The sequence below is a fragment of the Sphaeramia orbicularis genome, chromosome 3, assembly GCF_902148855.1.
Source record: "Sphaeramia orbicularis chromosome 3, fSphaOr1.1, whole genome shotgun sequence".
Taxonomy (NCBI): domain Eukaryota; kingdom Metazoa; phylum Chordata; class Actinopteri; order Kurtiformes; family Apogonidae; genus Sphaeramia; species Sphaeramia orbicularis.
This window is the reverse complement of record NC_043959.1, coordinates 26749928-26771034: the sequence shown is the minus strand read 5'-3', so window position 1 is coordinate 26771034 and position 21107 is coordinate 26749928. Positions and strand designations below refer to the sequence as shown.

The 21107-nt window shown below is 36.2% G+C and overlaps 1 protein-coding gene across 3 annotated transcripts in view; it reads left to right on the top strand.

Moving 5' to 3' along the window:
• ano1a (anoctamin 1, calcium activated chloride channel a) overlaps nt 1–21107 on the top strand; it is a 127456-nt gene that overhangs the window by 82827 nt on the left and 23522 nt on the right. For 2 of the 3 annotated variants that reach the window (XM_030127162.1, XM_030127145.1), the window contains exons 10-15: nt 376–440; nt 1577–1711; nt 8070–8230; nt 12567–12652; nt 14334–14345; nt 20725–20796. In XM_030127162.1, coding sequence (XP_029983022.1) covers nt 376–440; nt 1577–1711; nt 8070–8230; nt 12567–12652; nt 14334–14345; nt 20725–20796 — 531 coding nt within the window. The remainder of the gene's footprint in view (nt 1–375; nt 441–1576; nt 1712–8069; nt 8231–12566; nt 12653–14333; nt 14346–20724; nt 20797–21107) is intronic. The other variant, XM_030127153.1, reaches the window with a different exon arrangement.

The following is a 21107-nucleotide window of genomic DNA, read 5'->3' as shown; positions in this document are numbered from 1 at the left end:
TACAAATATACAAAAATACAAATATAGACAACAGATAGTGGCAATTGATATTCTGACATCAGCACATGCATAGACATGATGGCATCAGCTGGATCGATGCCAAAATAAGCTACAACATGTGCGAGGGGCAGAGTTTGCTGTGCCTGGCACCACTTGTTATTAAAAATTCTTACTTCTTCCTGCACATTTTATCTTAAAAGCCAGCACTGCTTTTCTGCTTGACATTTAATGAAGGATGCCCTACCTGATCTGGAAATTAGGTTAGGTTAGAGAACATGAACATGGTGAAGGTTTTGGGGAAAAGGTGCTATAAAGGCCAGCTTTAAATCCATAATGTATGTAAATGTATGGTAATAACTCTTGAACTCTTCACAGCTGCTGTATGAAGAGTGGGCCAGCTACAGTGTCTTCTACAAGTACCAGCCCATTGGACTCATCAGGTCAGACCCTCAACACACCCATTAGATGAAGCACAGACACATTTATACCAGCCTCTCACAGCTATATTACAGCCACAGTCACCAGCCAGAAGGCAAGATGAACGAGGGCCGTTACTAACAGATGGATGTCCAGCTCCGATATGTACCGCTGAGCTGAAGTCTAACAAATGGAGCAGAATCTGAACATGGTTTTTATCAAAGTCACTCTGAAGGGAATTAAGGATTAAGTTGGCCAATAAGAATTAATATTCCACTAAATGTCCACTTTACATGGACTTGAACTTGAATTGGACAAACACTTTTAGATGTATTCAGGCATCTATAGTGGTGGAAAAAATTATTAGACCATCCTTGTTTTCTTCAATTTCTTGTTCATTTTAATGCCTGATACAACTAAAGGTACATTTATTTGGACAAATATAATGATAACAAAAAAAAGCTCAGAAGAGTTTAATTTCAGAGCTGATATCTTTCCATTTTCCATGTTTTCTTGATAATAACCAAAATCACTTCAATTCTTACATCAATATCTATGGCATTGTGCTGGCAAAAACAGTGCTTTTAGGCATTTCATGTTTTCTTTTCTGTCTGTTTTAGTCATATGATACACACAGGAGTTAGTACTTGATTGCATAATCATTGTTTTTGATGACTTTTGATGGTCTAATATTTTTTTCCGCCACTGTATATGTATGTCTGTCAGTTGTTCTCCATTATGTTTTAACCCATAAAGACCCAGTGCTACTTTTGTGGCAACTCCCAAATGCATCTTTCTATCTATTTAACCTTTCTTACGTGATTTATCACTATTTATTGTCATATTTTCCTCTTTATTTTTGCTTTTTTTCAGTGTAAATCATTTATTTTCCTATATTTAATTTACAGATAATGTAGATGTTCATAAACGCTCAGATTAAAGTTGAGGGTTATTGTATCAAAAACAAAGAAAACTGAAGAAAAAGTGACCTTTTTTTAGCAAATTATACACCACAGAATATCCTGAAACAGTATACCGCTGCACCCAATTCAGAATAATATATTCTTACACTAAATTCAAAATATTGTCATACTCAGAATAATAGAGGAATATTGCAGTGTGGTTTTTGGTTATTGATATATGGTTTGTTTCCCCACAGAAAGTATTTTGGGGAGAAGGTTGGGCTGTATTTCGCCTGGCTAGGAGTTTACACACAGATGCTGATCCCTGCAGCCATCGTGGGAGTCATTGTGTTTCTTTACGGATGTGCAACGGTGGATGATAACATACCAAGGTACACACAACCACACAGATTATCAATTTATCATCAAACATAATTCATTCTTTTTCATCTTCTAATATAAATTCTGGGTAACATTCATGTATGATTTCAGTACTGATCTCTACATAATGAACTATATGTTGTATTAAAAACACAAAACAAAACAGTAGCCTAATAGTTAATAGTCACTACATTCATGCAATAACTGTGACCTCAGGGTGAGAATTTCTGTACTAGTTCCAATGTAATATAATATGTCTTCAGTTACAATTCAATATTAACAGGAAAATTTTTGAATTTACACAAGAAACATAAATATACAGTATTTACAGAAATGATAAAATATATAGAATAATGTAACATATAAGGGCCATAAAATATTTTGTCAAAGGTGAAATGATAATTGTTGGTGTCACTGGTCAAAACTTCCAGGATTTCTATTCAATATATTGTAATTGAAGTGGTTTGATAGGAAAGAAGACGTCTACTTTCTTCTTTATACTTTGTTTTCAGGTTGTAGAAAATGTTTATAAGGTCAGGGTGAGATTTTGACCACTCAACAGCTGCAGACTGACATTGGGACATTCACACTGCAGCACTTTAGTCACTTTCATACCTGATTGTATATAGTATATATTTGCTTGCATTTTCCTCTTTGTATATATGCAAATCTTGTATTTTTTTTCTGCTATATTAAGGTATTCTATTAATATTATTTACTGATTTTTATCTCTTCACACTTACTTTCCTTTTTGGATTTTTTACTAGTTTTTTTTTTTTTTCAACAGTGTTTTTATATGCATATGCAACCTATCTATCTGTCTGTCTGTCTGTCTGTCTGTCTGTCTGTCTGTCTGTCTGTCTGTCTATCTGATGGTGGCATAGTAGTTAGTACTTTCACTAATCAGCTTGAAGGTTCCCTGTTGATTTCCACACAGACCAGGGCCTTTCTGTGTTCAGTTTGGATGTTTTCTCCATAGTGTGCAAGTTTTCTCCAGGTGCCCCATCAAAAACAGGTACATACAGCTTAATTCTGTTAGTGCCCTCCACTAAGGTACTGATGCAGATCTGGAGTCGGTATCTGAGCTCTTTCAATGGCAGCTCACTGCTCCTAATGTGTGAACTGGTTGTGCTAATTGCTAATGCTAGGTGGTGTGTGTGTCAGGATGTGTAAAATCAAATAGACCAAATTTCCCTATGAAGATAATATAACAAAGTGAGTTAATCTTTAGCCTTTAGCTCTCCTCTCTCTCTCTACTTTTTCTCAGCAACGTGAAACAGCATCAGGTTCATCTATATTTCTATTTAGTCTTTTGATTTGGGCCTAGAGGAGAGAGTTGCATAAAAAATACATGAACATAAAAATAAGCACCTTCACCTCACAGCAACAAGGTTCTGGGTGTGTCTTCATGGCTTTCTCCCACCTTTTCCAAAACCACGCACTTTAATAAAGCTAACTGATGAAGAGGAAGAATCTTTCTTTTTCTGTGTATATTTTTACAAGCAGACAAACAACAGACACTAAAACTGACCCTCTGGTTTTAAACCATCACTAGCTGAACATGCAGGAACACAAAACACACTACAGACTAGGAGCAGTTGGCTGCATGCCAGGCACCCGGGGAGCAAATAGGGATTAAGTGCCTTGCTTGAGGGCACATCGGCCCATAATTTCTCTGCCAGTTCGCGGAATCAAATTGGTGGCCCTTTGGTCACAAGCTGCTTGTCCAACCTTTTAGGTCATGGCTGGACTTCTAGGACTAATCGCCCTTAGGTGTGAAAGTGAGAGTGAACTGGCAGGAACCGGCATCCTCACAACCCTCAGGAGGACTAAGCAGATCAGAAAATGGATGGATGGATTGAAATACTGTGTGTGAAGTCATACTATTAGATGATCATAATAGTATTTGCACTGGGTGTACACTACCACAGTTTGCCATACAGGAATATTAAACACAGTACAGGTCACATTGGCTACGTTCAGACTGCAGGCAAATGTGGCCCAAATCTGATTTTTTTTGCCCATAGGTGACCTGTATCCAAACTGTTAAAGACAGTTTGAACAGCACAAATCCGATTTTTTCAAATACGACCCGGGCCACTTTAACCCTTTCATGCACTGTCCACTCCAGTGGACAGTTCTTCTCCAGCTGTTCTCTTGTATATTAATGGGTTTTGTTGTTTTAGTTCCATATCAGCCAACACAGTGGACGCTTATGCACCATCCCATACACTGTAATTCAGATCATTACTGTAACTTTACTGTTCTTGATAAACCTGATCTGCAGTGACATGTTTGAGTGTAAATCAATTGTTATTTGTTAGACAAGAAGGTTTTTTTTTTTTGCATATTATCTTCATGAAGTGAGTAATTACTAGCATTAGAATATGTTAAAATGTGAGAAGACATCAGATTAGCAGCATTAAAAATGTTTTTATTTCATTGTTTTCATATCACTCTCTGATATTGAGTTTTAAACATATGTTTCTTTACTTCAAAAATTAAATGCATGGATATTTTTGTAACTCCATAGGAAAAAAAAAAAAAAAACTCGATCGCATTGTTTTTTTCATGGCTAAACACTGAAGAAAAAAATCTTGACTAAGGTTCTCATAATTCGTGCATGAAAGGGTTAATACATACTTTCATACATACATAAGAATTAATATTCCACAAAATTTCCACTTTACATGGACTTGTCTTTGAATTGGACAAACACTTTTAAATGTATCCAGGCATCTACAGTCGTGGAAAAAATTATTAGACCACCCTTGTTTTCCTCAATTTCTTGTTCATTTTAATGCCTGGTACAACTAAAGGTACATTTGTTTGGACAAATATAATGATAACAACAAAAATAGCTCATAAGAGGTTAATTTCAGAGCTCCTATCTATCCATTTTCCATGTTTTCTTGATAATAACCAAAATCACTTCAGGTCTTACATCAATATCTATGGCATTGTACTGACAAAAACAGTGCTTTTAGGCATTCCATGTTTTCTTTTCGGTCTTTTTTAGTCACATGATGCACACAGGAGTTAGTACTTGATTGCATAACCATTGTTTTTGATGACTTTTGATGGTCTGATAATTTTTTCCATGACTGTATGTGGTCCTAAATCTGATACGTATCCGATATTTTGCGATGCAACTTCAGCCTGAACGAGCAGGTCACATTTATCCAACCTTTACGTCATTGAAATGCAAGAAATGTCACAATTCTGCGTCCCTGGGGTGTTAGTTCTTTAAAGACAGTGCATGCATGCATGGTCATGTATTACATCAGGACCTCTTTTGCGCATGCGGGTCACTTCTGTTCATACTCAAAACTGAAGAAGTCGTATTTAATGTGTAATATGAACCAGCACACAAAAAAATCAGATTTCACCAAAAATTGTGCATTAAGACCTGCTGTCTGAACATAGCCTTAGAAATAGTGCTGAAGTTTGCAGCTGTTCATTTCATTCTACATGTAATAAATGTCTATGGGATTCAGTCATCACCATTCACAGGATTTATATGCTTATGAAAAAAGAAATTCAGCCTCCAACATCAACCCAAGAGTGGAGTCAGGCTTTGAATCACTGCTGCTAAAATGTCCTCTCAGCTAATGGTGTTGACTCATCACAGTTTGGTCATTCGTTAAATCGCAGCATCTTAGTCCATGTGGGGATTTTAATAACTCCCATTTTCAAGAGTTAAATGTGGGTTTATGTGAATCTCAGGTAATCTGTCTGTATTGCAAGATACCTACTGTTATGAGAGTGACTTACTGTCATTCTGGTGAGAAAAAAAGCAGATTTTGTAATATTGAGTGGGATAATACAACCCAATTGGCAGGTTTTTTTTTATGTGATTCAGACAATAGTAGACCCAGGAGTCAGTGATAAATCATATGATGTGTATTAGTTTCGGCGTAAACAACAACTGAGATGCTAATGTTGAAATGACTCCACCTGTTTCCACAAAAACACACCAGACTTTTTGGTTTATTGCCACATCGAGTCATTACAGATTTACTCTGCATGATGGCGGCAGAGTTTAGCAACATAATGACACTGTGCTTAAAAATTTGCCATGTCATTATAATCCAGAAGCTCTTTAAGGTCTGAGGTGTGAGGCAATAATTGGCAATCTTGCAAATCACTGAACAAGAGTATTTATAGTACTGTCAGTCACCGAATTAGCTCGATTAGCCAAAACGTGCCAGGTTATTTTAACTGAAAAAAGGCTTCTAATATGGTTTTCTGTATTTTTTGCTGTATTTATTCACATTGTATGTATTTTCCAGTCAGCAAACAGAGCACATGTCCAGAGGTGCCAAAGCTCTGGACACGTCTGCTCATGTTCTTATTGTTCCTAAACCGATTTGGGATGGATCAAATTAAAATACAACAAGCCTAGGGGTGGTGCAGCATGAAGGGGAGGAGGAAGAAGAGGAGGAGGAAGAGGAGGATAGTGGGGCCTCATCAGCTCCTTTTTAGCTCATAGCATCGTATCCTTAGTGTGGAAGTGATTCTAGTAGTGTGTCAAAAGGACTGAAGAGAAAGAGAAAGACACTTTCAACATGAACAATTCACTTCCTCTTAAGCTTAAGCGTTGTGTCCTTGGTCAAGACACTTCACCCTCCTTGTCTCCAGTGTCATTCACACTGGCGTATGAATGCGTATGAATGTTCGGTGGTGGTCGGAGGGGCCGTTTGGTGTGAATTAGCAGCCACGCTTTAGTCAGCCTGCCTCAAACTGTGTGTGTGAGCGAATGAATAATGGATCAATAATGTAAAGCGCTTTGGGTGCCTTGAAAAGCACTTAAAAATGGAATCCATTATTATTATTATTATTATTATTATTGTTATTATTATTATTATTATTATTATTATTATTATTGTTGTTGTTGTTGTTGTTTTTAAGCTGTAAGTGATAATAAATCAATGGTAGAATAAAAGGCAGAAGTTCTTATTTGATTGGAAAGGATTGTGTGTGTAGCTGAACCATAGATTGTAAATAATTAATGGACAGATGTCATACATTGGTTTGTAAAATGTGGTTTTGAAGCCAGTAGTTTAAGATTTAGCCATTGTTATACTGCGTGTATGGTGCTGGAAGTGACCATATTTGGACAAAAGGGGTGGAGCTGCAGGATCACAAGGGGTCAGTGGTGAGCTAATGCTAAATGTTAGCTTACTGACTTGGTAATACTATAAACTTCCTTAAGCACCTCATAACAATGTAATTTTACAGTCATGTTAGTGGAACCTATTTAACACAAATACAGTTGAGCTGTCTGTTAGGAAAAAAATTTATTTTATTCAATAAACGAAACTCTAAAAGGTCAAATCATCAGGTGAGATCACTATCATACGAATGATAGAATCATATGAATGTATCTTGCCTCAAATTAATGAAAGAAAATTTTCAAGTTTGACCACCAGCTCCACTAACTACACACTGTGCAGTTTCATCAGTCTTATAAGTTTATTGGCAGCAAAAAAAATGATACAAGGCGTATAACGATGTAATAAACTTGGTGCCACACAAATGCAGAATGTGCAATAATAACATTGACTGCATCTAAGGCTACAATGAAAGCAAAATTACAAGAATAAAACATCATCAGTGCACCTCATCTAAGACAAAGGAAAGGATGAGAATGTGAACCCAGTCATGATGTGACTAAATCAGATTTTGCTAAAGTGTCAGAAATAACTTCATTTCTAACACTGTCTGAATATTATCCCAGTCTGTCTTTGTCTTTTGTCAACAGAAATGTTTAAAACTCTTTATGTATTGTAAGACCACTAGGTTTCTTTGAAGATATTGCTGTATTTTCTAATTTTTCATCTGGGACAACAGAATATTACCAATGTATACAAGGCTGCAGAAGAAAAAGGCAATAAAATGCACCCTTGTATAAAGAACTGTAAAAAGAAATATCAGACAAAGGCTTTGAGAAACTGTGGAAGAATTTGTTTGATGGTGTTTTATGTTCCAGAACAATGACTCACTTTGGCCATTAGGTTTATTTTATTGTCTCTTCTATCAATTTCTGAACATAACTGACAAAGAAACCATAAGGATGATGATACAGACGAGAAACCATCTTCTAACATTTGCATAATGGTTTTGGAAGAGAAGGTATATCATTTGTTTGTTTTGTTTTCCTTTTGGCAATTTTCTGAAAACTCTGTTCAAATTTGTGATGGGAATCGCTCCTTCCAAAAGACATTATGATCTGTAGGAATTTAACATCTTACTCCTGATCTTCTTGTGTGAAATCAGTGAAATTCCTGTTGCGACTCCTCTGTTTAAACCATACTGTAACCTGCTCCGCTTTGAATCATTCATTTCATCCATCTGTCCCGTTCCTAGCATGGAGATCTGCGATGCCAGGAACAACATCACCATGTGTCCACTGTGTGACCGAGCCTGCAGCTACTGGAAGCTGGTTACCGCATGTGGTACAGCGCGAGCCAGCCACCTGTTTGACAACCCAGCCACCGTCTTCTTCTCCATCTTCATGGCCCTCTGGGGTAAGAACCTCCTCATCCAGTCACACAAACATCTGATGCTTTAATTAACATTACTAGAAGAGTATCGGCTGTGCAGTCAAACATATCTGGAACAGTCTGTCGATGAAAGCTACTATTTCATCCATATGTGTAAACAGTTCTGCTGATTAACCCATAACGACCCAAACCTACAAAGCATCCACTGATCTATGTTTGATACCTGTTGATCCACTAATTCTATCAATACTTGTAAATAATTGGTGTAAAATGCAGTTTGTCATCTTTTCATGGTCATCGGATATGACCCATTTGGACGTTCAGAGGCTCCATAGTTATCGTGGAAACACCGTCATCTTCTACAACATTGATTCACGAGTAAAACCTATGAAGTTGGATCAATGACAGTGGATCGAGACACTTGTTTTTACGTTCGCTTATTGATACTTTGCTGAAAAAGTTTTCAGTTTTCTCTGTTTTGATGTAATAACCTTTGTTGTAACTATCCAAAATAATGAAGAAAGACTCTGGGTTTAAAAAGAAGCATTCCTTTTTTCTATTATACTATTTTTTTTATTTTTGTTTTGTTTTATTTTTTATTTTTTTTCTCCCTACGTTTTGTGTTATATTTGTGTCTGAAATAAACTAAATTAAACAAATTTTTTTACTGTGGCAACTTAAAAACGCATACAACTTTCACAACTCGTGGCATACATTGTCTTATTTCCATGAAAATTCCTAAGCTTCATGGGTAATGCTAAGTAAGCCTCATGCTAATTATCTTAGCATTCACTGTTGCTTATTTTAGCTCCACTTTTAACATAAATCCCAAATGAAATATATTGTATCTTTTACTCAGAAGTAAAGTAACTGCAATTGCATATGCGTCATGAAATTATAATAAATCCAAACGCAAATTACTTGTACTTTATCATCCCCAAATAAAGTCACAGCAACCTTTGAATTAACTCTGAGTTTTCATGAACATCTAAATCAAATATAGGAAATTAAATACAGGAAAATACATGATTTACAGTGAAAAATGCTAAATATGGAGTATAATATGATAATAAATGGTGATAAATCCCTTGAGAAAGGCTGAATAGAGAGAAAAAAATCACCTGGGAACTGCCACAAAAATAGCAGTGGGTCTTTATGGGTTGAGCTTCTTGAATTGTTAATTGTCAAACCAAACTGAATGGACAAAAACGTGGAGAATTCGGCTCTGTTCGACATGGAATATATAATAGGAATTCACTACGCTAACTCCTGAGTAAACGCAGTGAAAAAGGCAGCTGGTCTTCCTCTGATCTTCCTCCAAATCACGCTGCCATCTGTTAACGGCAGCAGGGCTCTAGACCATCGAGCGTTGTGTGTTTAGATGAAGCTACTGTCTGACAGGGTCACAGCTTGGAAACCGTCTGGAAGCACCTAGAAGAGGAAGAGGAGATGAATAACATGAAACCGTAGGCTCTTTTTCTAATGTTAAGACGCTGCATCGCTGCATTAGCCGTACAGCGACAGTGTTGGAGTAATTCATCACACTGACATTGCTGGAAGACCTCTGCCGTCTCCACTAATGTTCATGGTGAATAAGTGAAGTAATCTATACACAACAGGACAAAGATGGATGATTTAGAAGAAGAGGAAAATCAGCTGCTGCCTAGAATCCCATATGTTGTCAAACTTTGCATGACATATTGTTCGACAATTAGGGAATCATTCATCCATTTTTTTTAAACAACCCTATAAATGTGTTAACCATTTGCTATTAAATTTAGTTAAAAATCAATCGTCTGATACAGTACAGTCTATAGCAACATGTGACATAAGTCATTTAGAGTTTTTAACATATACCATGCACATATTTTGACTAAAATACAAAAAATGGCTGACATTTAACCCTTTCATGCATACTGGTAACTACGGTGGACAGCTATTCTACAGCTGTTCTCTTGTATATTCATGGATTTTGTTGTTCTTTTCGGTTTTTTTGTTTTGTTTTGTTTTTTTGTTTTGTTTTGGGTTTTTTTACACATATCTTTATTAAAGTTTTAAGACACTACATATCTTTTCTGACGTGAATTGGTAACATTATGTAGATCTCCCTTGAGCATAAACCCCCAGAATCATAAGCCCTCCCCATAGTTTTCACACAATTTATCAGTAAATACATGTTTCTGTGCATCAAAAATTAAACACATGATGTCCACTTGAGTGGACATTTTTACAACTTCATGAAAAATAGGTTCATAAGAATTTTTTTTTTTTTTCATTATTGTTTTTCATGGGGTTTTTTTTTGTTTTTTTGTTTTTTTGTTTTTTTTTATTTATTTATTTTTATTTATTTTTCAGAAGAAAATTTTCAATCGCATTGTTTTTTTCATGCCTAAAGAAGAATAAAAACACTCAGGAAAAAATTTTGATAAGGTTCTCATAATTCGTGCATGAAAGGGTTAAAGAGAATATCATACCATTAGCCCATAAAAACCCACTGCTACTCTTGTGGCAGTTCCCAAGTGTTTTTTTTCTCTCTATTTAACCTGTTTTAAGTGATTTATCACCATTTACTATCATATTATCCTCTGTATTTTGCATTTTTTTCAGGCAAAATCAGGTATTTTCCATTATTTAGTTTGTTGATCATGTAGATGTTTATTAAAGCTTAGATTAAACTTGAGGGTTATTATATTAGAAACAGATAAAACTGATGACAAAATGACTCTTTCATAAACCCAGTGTGTCCATCCACTGTCACTGATCCAACTCCACAGGTTTTACTGGTGAATCAATGTTGTAGAAGATGACAGTGTTTCCACGTTCACTACAGAGCCTCTGAACGTCCAAATGGGTCATATCTGATGACCATGAAAAAATGACAAACTGTATTTTACAACAATTATTTCAAAGTATTGATAGATTTAATGGTTAAGAAGTTTTTAATCATTTTAGATCAGTAGATGCTTTTGGTTGCCAGTGGCTGTTTGGGTCTTTATGGGTTAAAAACAATCTGTTCTCACTTGATCAAATGCATTAAATTGCAACACAATTATGCAAATTCACATGTTTTACCTTTAGGTACCGAATGTGTAGAAAGATTATGAATATGAAAACATGCATGCAGGGCTGGGAGATAAAACCAGAATATAAATCTTCTTTTTTTTCTTTGAAGTACGGGAGGCAGTTTAGGATTTTTAATTTGTTTATCCTTCTCTATAACTATCAAGAAAAGCTAGAAGTAGCCATGGCCTAGATGGCTGGAGAGTCAGCTTGTGACTGAAGGGTCGCCGGTTCAATTCCCTGGACTGGCGGAGATGCATGCAGTGTATGTGATGCATGATCTAGTGATGTGTTAAAAGCAGAAGACAAATTTCCATATGTGGTGCATGTTTACATGTGTGACAAACTATTACTGGCAAAATAAAGATTCTAGTCTAGAAGCTTTATCAATAAACACCAATGATGCAAGACCAGAAAAGGGTACCACTGTACATTAAATAAATAATAAATTAAAAAAAAAAAAAAAATCAGATTCAGATGGTGCCCAAATTCTATCACTACTTTTAGTTCTCACCACATCTGGGTGATAGAATAATAATGATATGTATATCAGTATATTATAATAAGTATCATGAGCTTTTACTTTTTCATCTTGATGAAAGAGATTGCACTCATTTTCTTTATTTTGTTTTAATGATATGCAAATAAGAAAATAAGCAAAATAAGCCATAATTCAGAAAACCACAGGTGTGTTTTTGTCGTTGCGTAAGTTTTATTTTCTCATCTCACTTTTATGTTATTTCCATCCTATTACATCTCTGACACGGCTGTTATCTTGTTTTACAAACCTTCATCAGCTTCTTACTCATCAGCTTTCACTCCGCATCCCTTAACTTTGAAAGAAGTAATGATTTGATATTTATTGTAATAATTATTGTTATTGTTTTTGTCCATATTCTTAGTTCTTATAGATTTTTTTTTTTTTTTATTACATAATGACTCTATGGTGGTGTCTCCTACATCAGGATATGTAAAAACAGACCATTTCCACATCACTGAGGCACCATATATATGTTCCTTCAGTATTTTTTCATGTGTTCACTGGCGTTGCTTAATGATGACCTGCAGAGCTCAAAGGTCCAGGCGTCTCCAGGGAAACAGACAACTGCAACACTGGCATTTTGGCGACTACAGAGGAAGCACTAATCTCAGTTGTGCAATTTAGACATTTTTCATACTATTCAGAAACAAAAAAAATTCAGTTAATTTTGTGAATGTGATATATTTCTCAGTCCTTTGTGCATGTTATTTTTAGATGAGGCATGTGGTGTTCAGAGTGTTGTGTTTGTTCACTTTGTAGCGGTTCTGTTCATGGAGCACTGGAAGAGACGGCAGATGCGACTCAACTATATCTGGGACCTGACAGGGTTTGGAGAAGAAGAGGAGGTGAGCCAGAAACAGCTATTATGTTCAAAGAAAACAATATAGTATATGAAAACACTGACACCAGGGCCATCAGAGGTGGAATAACTACACACTTTCTTTACCTGAGAGAAAGATATTAGTATAAATAAAGAGTCTGGTAGAAGCAGCGGTAGTAATTCATCTTCTTTACTGCAGCAGAAATGAGAAAGTCCAAGCTCTGGAATGTGCTCAGAGTGTAAAAGGCAAAAGTCATCAGTTGAAGGACATTTCTGTTTTTCTGCACGAATAACCAAAAATTACATCAAATTAAAATAACTAGTCTTATTACATCCATGAATGAACATGAACATCCTTCCGTGTTCACGTCCTCCACTGATCTATTTTCTCTTTAAAAAAAAAAAAGGCTTTTACATCATTTTCATCATGTTAGATCTTTTAAGAGTTGTATTTTTTATGTTTTAATCTTATTTTTTCACCTTGTTTCATCTTTTACGCCATGTTTACCTTTCCTTTTATATCATTTTCATCTCGTTTCGTCTACAGTTTTACATCTTGTTGCATCTTTTGTGTCGTTTTTGTCACGTGATTTGCACCGATAGCTTCGTCTTTTTTCATCTTCTGTATCAATTTTGTTTTGACACTTAAATCTTTTTTTCATATTGTTTCATTAGTTATATTGTTAGATTTTGTTACATCTTTTTCATTTTGTTGTATCTTCCTGAATCTGACTTTGCTGATCCTGTGCAAATGTATCAACCGACACACTGATGTGGCGGTTAATATCCAAATCACAAAAGGTCCAGGGGTTATACTGTAGTCCTGCGCAAACAGAGAGTGAAAGGACAGCCATTCTATGTGTTAATGTTCCACACAAATTGGTGGAAATCAGTTTTAATATTGTGAACATACACAGTGATGAATAATAATAATAATGATAATAATATATATATAGAATTTGTAGTTGTCAGTATTTATAGGTTATTACGATAGTATTTTACTGGTCTGACCCATTTGATATCGAATTGGTCTATATGTGGAATTTCAACTGGCAAGATATTCACATCCTTGATTGTTAATATCTTCGGTGTAATTTTAACATTTTACAAACTTATCCCACGGACCGGATTGGACTTTTTGGGGCCGTATGTTTGACACCTGTGGTCTGCTGTTGAATCATTATTACTATGTGTTTTATATAATATATACAGCAAATATTTTACCACATAAAACACTCATCACGTCTCTCCAGATTTTAGGTTAGAAAAGCTGTAATAATAGTGATAAACAGGGATTATAATGTAAAGTGCAGTTTAAAAAACTGGGTCGGTACTTTCAAGTCCTTGTTTAGAGGATTAACATAAAGAATGTAGACTTTATCCTCTGCACCGTCAAAAAGTGGTCGAGCGAACAGGACAGGATATGCATATGAAAGTGGCTTCACTGTCTTTTGTTTGCGTCCTGCAGTGAGTCATTCCTCAGCGAAAATGTTCCCACACAGTTTATGACAGCCATTGGCATCACTCATGGATGTTTTTTAATCAGGGCAAAATGGAAATATGCATTATCTTTATTATTAATTATTTTTTTTTCGCTTTTATCATTTGTTCTCAAAATGACATGGAAGTGTTGTACTCTTCAAAGTTTTTCACTGTTGACTGACATCCTGACATATCTGTGTTTATGTGTTTGCTGTATTTTACAGGAGGAGCACAAGGTTTGGATCCAGTTTGGTTTACTTCTTACCATCTTTTATTATTTTATATTTTTTTAACACAGCTTACTTACTTTTTTTTGACTCACTGTGCTGCAGCTGTTGTTATCTAATGCTAACCCTTCCTCCCTCAAGGTGTCTATCTATCTCTCACTTGACATCTCTTTGCTTTTGTTTAGTTTCTGTACTTGAACCACCATCTTAATGCTGCCTATTCCGCTATGATATGTTTTTGTTAGTGTCTCCTGAAGAGAGCAGAGTGGATTGGACTTATCTTGAAAAAACACAGATGTTCCCATAAGACGATCAACACAAATAGCAGAAAGCGTACTGTACCTGTATCAGACAGACAGAAGAAAGGCCATAAATCAAAACAGGACTATAACACATTCCAAAAAAACAACTCGCAGCTCAGCTCAGGTACATATGGTCAGCATATGCATAAGGATATCTTCCAGACGGTTTCAACTCCTCTCAGCCATCTTTTATCTTTTTTCTTTTCTTCTCTGGCTTATGTTATGAAGCAAAAGAATATGTAATTTGCCACACTACAGTGCACTACTGCTGACAGCACAAAGTAACCTTTGTGATTATTTTGCTGAACTAGAAGGTAGCAATCATCGGAGCCTATTTTATCACCTTTTAGTGCAAATGCCATTATATTATTTATATAACTCGTCTAATGGCCTTTTCAGACTCAGTGCAATCTGCACTGTGCTTGCCGCTGGGATCAGAATATTTTTCTTTAATATATCTGCCCCACAGATTCTTTTCTTCACAGTGAAGTAGTTAACTTTGCTTGGTGTTTGTAAGTATGATTATGTATTATTAAACTGGCTTTGAACTGCCAGTTTGGCATCTTATACAGGGTGGGGAAGCAAAATTTACAATATTTTGAGGCAGGGATTGAAAGACAATGTATGACCAATTAGTTTATTGAAAGTCATGAGAATTTATTTGCCACAAGAAAATTGACATAATGGAAAATGTTTTTATTCTATGTGTCCTCCTTCTTTCTCAATAACTGCCTTCACACGCTTCCTGAAACTTGCGCAAGTGTTCCTCAAATATTCGGGTGACAACTTCTCCCATTCTTCTTTAATAGTATCTTCCAGACTTTCTCGTAATAGTTTTGCTCATAGTCATTCTCTTCTTTCCATTATAAACAGTCTTTATGGACACTCCAACTATTTTTGAAATCTCCTTTGGTGTGACGAGTGCATTCAGCAAATCACACACTCTTCGACGTTTGCTTTCCTGATTACTCATATGGGCAAAAGTTTCTGAAAAGGTATGGATAATAGTGTTAGGTATGATTATGACATCAATATATGTTTGGTTTCAAAACAATTGACGTAGTGCCTGCTGAGAAAAAACAACTAAATGTTCATTGTAAATTTTGCTTCCCCACCCTGTCTGTTATGCATTCCCCTGGGCCATTGTTAAATTTTGGGACTGTACCAACCTCAATTAAGAAAATGCAATAAGTCTGTAGAGCTGATGAGGAGGAATGCACATCAAACCTAAAATATGTTTATACAGAATGCCTACATGCACCAAGCTACCTGACTATAAATGGGCAGGAATCTTGAAATTTATGAAGATAATTTTGTATCTTTATTATGCAAGTAAAAGGGAAAAAAGGCACACAAAAAATACAGTTTTGACACAAAAAAATCAAAATTTGCAAACAAAAATGAAGATTTCAAGATTTTTTTAGCTTAACAAAACTGATTCTGTTCTCATTTTCTTTCATTTAAAATGTGAAACTTCTGCTTGCAGGCCAAAATGTTTTGTCATTTTAAAGGTTTTGTTTGCAAGTCCAAAGGTTGTGCACCTCTAAATGTTTTGCAAATCAAAAGTTTTGCTTGCAAGTTCAAGTAGTTCTTATTTTCGCATCAAAATCATTTGCAAGTGGAAAATTTTTTGCGCGTCAAAATCTTTTGAGAAGTTTTGCTTGCAAGTTCAACTAAACGTGATGGGTGGGATCAAAACTTTTTGATTTGCAAAAGATTTAGAGGTGCAAAACCTGTAGAGATTGAGCTGAGACATTTTTGCTTCAGATTTGAAGGGTGTCCGTCTTTATATACAGTCCGTGACTTAACACTTTCAGTGCCATGGGCCGATTAAATCGGCTTTACGAAAACAATCTGTAAAGTGCCACGGGCCGATCAGATTGGCTTTGGAGAACACGCCATATTTGTGTACAAACAAACCATCCACCCCCATTTCTTTCTCACATTTCGATGACGTTCTTTCTATGTCCCCCTTTTGAGACCAAGCAGACGGGAATTTGAGGTCACGCGACCGAATAATATTTTTATATCTTTTTAATGTTTCTTATTCTCCGGTGTTTCATCAGAGGGAGCCCTCCATGCCGGGAGGCGGCTGTGGACTCCGGGGGCTGTGGCGCCTTCTCTCACTGGGGTCCGCTCCTTTCTGGTGGGTGGGGGTCCCAGTTGGCCCTCTCCCACTAGTTGGGATGCGGGGCTGTGTTGCTGGTGCCTGGTCGCCGGGGTCGGCGGCTGCCTCCTGGTGCGGATGGCTCCCTGAGACAGCGCCTCCTAAATTGATGTTTTACTTTTACTTGTACATTTTTGTTCTGGTCTACCCGTGCTCAGTCAGTCTTCTTAAGTATGTGTGAGCTTGTGGGTTTGCATGTATATGTGTGTGTGTGTGTGTGTGTGTGTGTGCGGGTGAGTGGGTGGGTGTGGGTGGGGGGCGGTACTGATTTTTAAACTGATATGTAAAGCACTTTGTGCTACAGTTTTTAATGTATGAAAAGCGCTATATAAATAAAGATTATTATTATTATTATTATTATTATTATTATTATTATTAATTATGCAAATTACGATCAATAATGAATCGGCTGCGTCTGGTGCGTTTTGAATCTAATTGGCAATCGGTCGGATGTTACCAAGCGGTTTCCTGCAGGATTCTTCAAATATTATAAAAACGACGCGAAATACTGAAAAACGGCCAAATTCTGTGGCACTTTTAAGGCTTATTAGCCCCTTAACTGTCTGGCACTTAAAGAGTTAAAGGTGTCGATAAGGTCAAGGTCAACTTTATTGTAGGACATTTACAACAACACAAAATGCCCAAAGTGCTGTACAAAGATATAGGTAAAATACAAGATATGATAAAACTAGTAAAAAAAAAAAGACAAAATTAGTAAAAATATATAGATATACACAATAATGAAATAAATACTATTTAAAAACACTACCAAGTAGCATTGGCTCATCACTGCTGGCACTTACTTAGTTCCACCCTTTTGTCCAAATATGGTCACTTCTGGCTCCACAATCCCAAGATGGTGACACTAAATGCAAACTCCAGGCTTCAAAACACTAGTCTATAAACCGACATGTGGCATTACAGTGACTCCATCCTCTTCTCTCCAGTTTGTGATGAAGTCAAACACACTTGATGCCCTATGAGAAGGAAGATAATGTTTGCACTCAAGGGTTCTCTTATCTGAGATCTTGAATGCGCTCCATGCCTGGATGGATACTTCGATTCTATTTGCCACATGGGTATCCATCACAGGATTAGCTCACAGAGGGGTAAACCACTGTGGTAACAGAGCAAAGCCTTTGGAAATAAATGGTGTCAGGTCCCCGAGGTGTAGCTATAGTTATGTTGCACTGAGTCTGAACCCATAAAGACCCAATGATACTTTTGTGGCAGTTCCCAAATAAATTTTTCTCTCTATTTAACTTCTCCTAAGTGAATTATCACCATTTATTATAATACTATCCTCTGTATTTTGCATTTTTTCCAGTTTAAATCATGTATTTTCCTATATTTATTTCACTTTTATTCATATACAGTCACGGAAAAAATTATTAGATCACTCTTGTTTTCTTCAATTTCTTGTTCATTTTAATACCTAGTACAACTAAAGGTACATTTGTTTGGACAAATATAATGATAACAACAAAACTAGCTCATAAGACTTTAATTTCAGAGCTGATATCTATCCATATCCATGGTTTTCTTCAAAATAACCAAAATCCCTTCAGTTCTTACATCAATATCTATGGCATTGTACTGACCAAAACAGTGCCTTTAGACATTCCATGTTTTCTTTTCTGTCTGTTTTAGTCACATGATACACGCAGGAGGGAATACTTGATTGCATAACCATTGTTTTTGATGACTTTTGATGGTCTAATAACTTCTTCTGCGACTGTAGAGGTTCATAAAAGCTCAGAGTAAAGTTGAGGGTTATTTTATCAAAAACAGAGAAAAGCCAAGAGGAGGTGACTTTTTCGTTAAAATGTCAGTAATTGAACATAAACCCAGTGTCTCCATCCACTGTCATTGATCCAACTCCATGGGTTTTACTGGTGAATCAATGTTGTAGAAGATGACAGTGTTTCCACGGTAACTACGGAGCATCTCAACGTTCAGATGGGTCATATCTGATGACCATGAAAAGAGGACAAACTGTATTTTACACCAATTATTTACATGTATTGATAGGATTAGTGGATCAATAAGTATTAAATGTCTTACAACAGTGGACGATTTTATTGGATGGTGGATGTTTTATAGGTTAAAACTCTATTTTTATTTTATCCCACCTCGCAGGAGCAAATGCAGTCAGCAATCAAAAACATTTCACAGTTAATATCACATCTATATCAGTCATGTAAATCAGACAGATGTGTGATTTTCTGAGGTCTAAGGCAGGTTTTATCTGCATTTTGGTTGTTGGTGTTTTTTTCTTCTTCATCTTGTCACTCTCTCTTCTTCCTTCTGAACATGAGCTTGACACATGGACCTCCAGGGTAACAGTGACTGTCTAATCTTCCGCTTTCTTTTCTAGTGATGCCATTTTCTTCTGTAAATGCAGCACTTCACTTTTGGGACTGTGATACTGTTACTATTACATGGCTACACACCCTCCATGAACAGAAAATGTTAATATTATGACCTTCACCATGAAAGGATGGCAGCAAAAAGTACACAAAAAGAACTTCTGCAACTATAACTGGCTTCAGTAACAAAAATTCATACAAGTGTTATTCAGATTTTGGCTCTAAATTAATCATTGAATTCATGTATCATCATTTTTTTTACCCCTCGGCCAAAATCGGGCTATTGTAATCATTTTGTCGTCTGTCTGTCCAGCCGTCCGTCTGTCCATTCAACAACGTAATCGCATTATCTGAAGAATGCATTGAGATATCTGCACCAAATTTATACTGTGGATGCATCTTGGCATGGAACAGAAGCCTATTGAAAATCAGTCACCTTGACCTAGTTTTTCAAGGTCAAATGGCGACATGTCTTTTCAATGACGTAATCGCTAGCGCAGCATGTTATGTTAAAGACTGGATGTAAGAGTTGTTTTGCAAAGATAAAAAAAAAACATTAACATTACGATAAAATACAGCAGCAAAATTAAAATCATATACCAGTGTAAGAGAAATGTAGTAGTATAAAGTTAAAGATACCAAATTTTTGTTGTCTTATTCAAAGTTAACGCAGCACATATTCTTCAGGATTCAGTCTATGTTTAATAGTATATTAATAGTACATTATTTCAATTCAATTTTATTTGTAGAGCCCTATATCACAGGAAGGTTGCCTCATTGGCCTTTACAGAATCAATTGAACAAGAAAATAAACAACAGTCAAACAAACATTGGATGAAGGAATGTTATGATCATGTAGATGTTCAGTAAATTCAAAAGTCCATTAAATTCAAACAGGGAAAACTGAAGAAAAAGTGATTTTTATTTTAATTTTTTTTCAGCAAAATATGCCATTAACTGAACACAAAAACTCATGTCTACAACCACGTTCATTTGTCAAACTGCATGTATTTTCTTCAGTGAATCAAGGTTGCAGAAAATTACAGCGTTTCCGCATTCACTGCAGAGCCTCTGAACGTCCAAAAGACTTTTATCTAATGCTGCTTATTTGAAAGCTTATTTAAACATACTGACAGGATAGGATTATTAATGGTTCAGAAGATAATAAACATGTTAGATCAGTAGATGCTGGTGGCTGTTTATGGCTTTGAGGGTTAACTTTCCATAAGACAAACAAACTGTTCACTTTTGTAACTTGTTCATATTATTCTAACGCTTTGAGATGCAGCAGTTCACAGCATCACACTAGAGTTTGTTTTCAGTTCTGTCCCCCTCATTTCATCCTCTCATGGTGGGTTTACGCTTCACTTCCACATCTTTGCAAACAGCACTGCACTAGAAACTGATGCTGACTTGATGCCACCAGGCTGCTCATTTCACTTCCGCTTCCATCCTGAGGACACTCTATACTCAACTAACCTGCTGCTTTATGGTAATGGTTGTAACCGCTGTGATGTAACAGTGTGTCTGACTGCTTATTTGTCTTTTAGGACCACAACCGAGCTGAGTATGAGTTCCGTGTGATGCAGAAAACACTAAAAAAAGAACATGCAACTCCTAAGGTATGATGCATTGAATTCCTTTTTTATGCATTAAAGTCAGATATTCTTACCTACTTTGGTTTAATGTTAACATTCCTGTTTTGGTCATTTAAATAATGCAGTATGTTTTCATGCATTAAATGATCTGTGTTGTCTTCTGTGCCTCTCTTATTCAGTGGATCTTGCACGAAATTTTCACAACTTCTAGGCTGTATCTACTGAACCCCTCCACTGCTCTATGGGCCCCCCAAAATGTTGGGCCCCATGAATTTGTCATGCCCCCCCCACACTATTGGCAGCCCAGCTGTAATGCATTACTTTTGTAACATGTT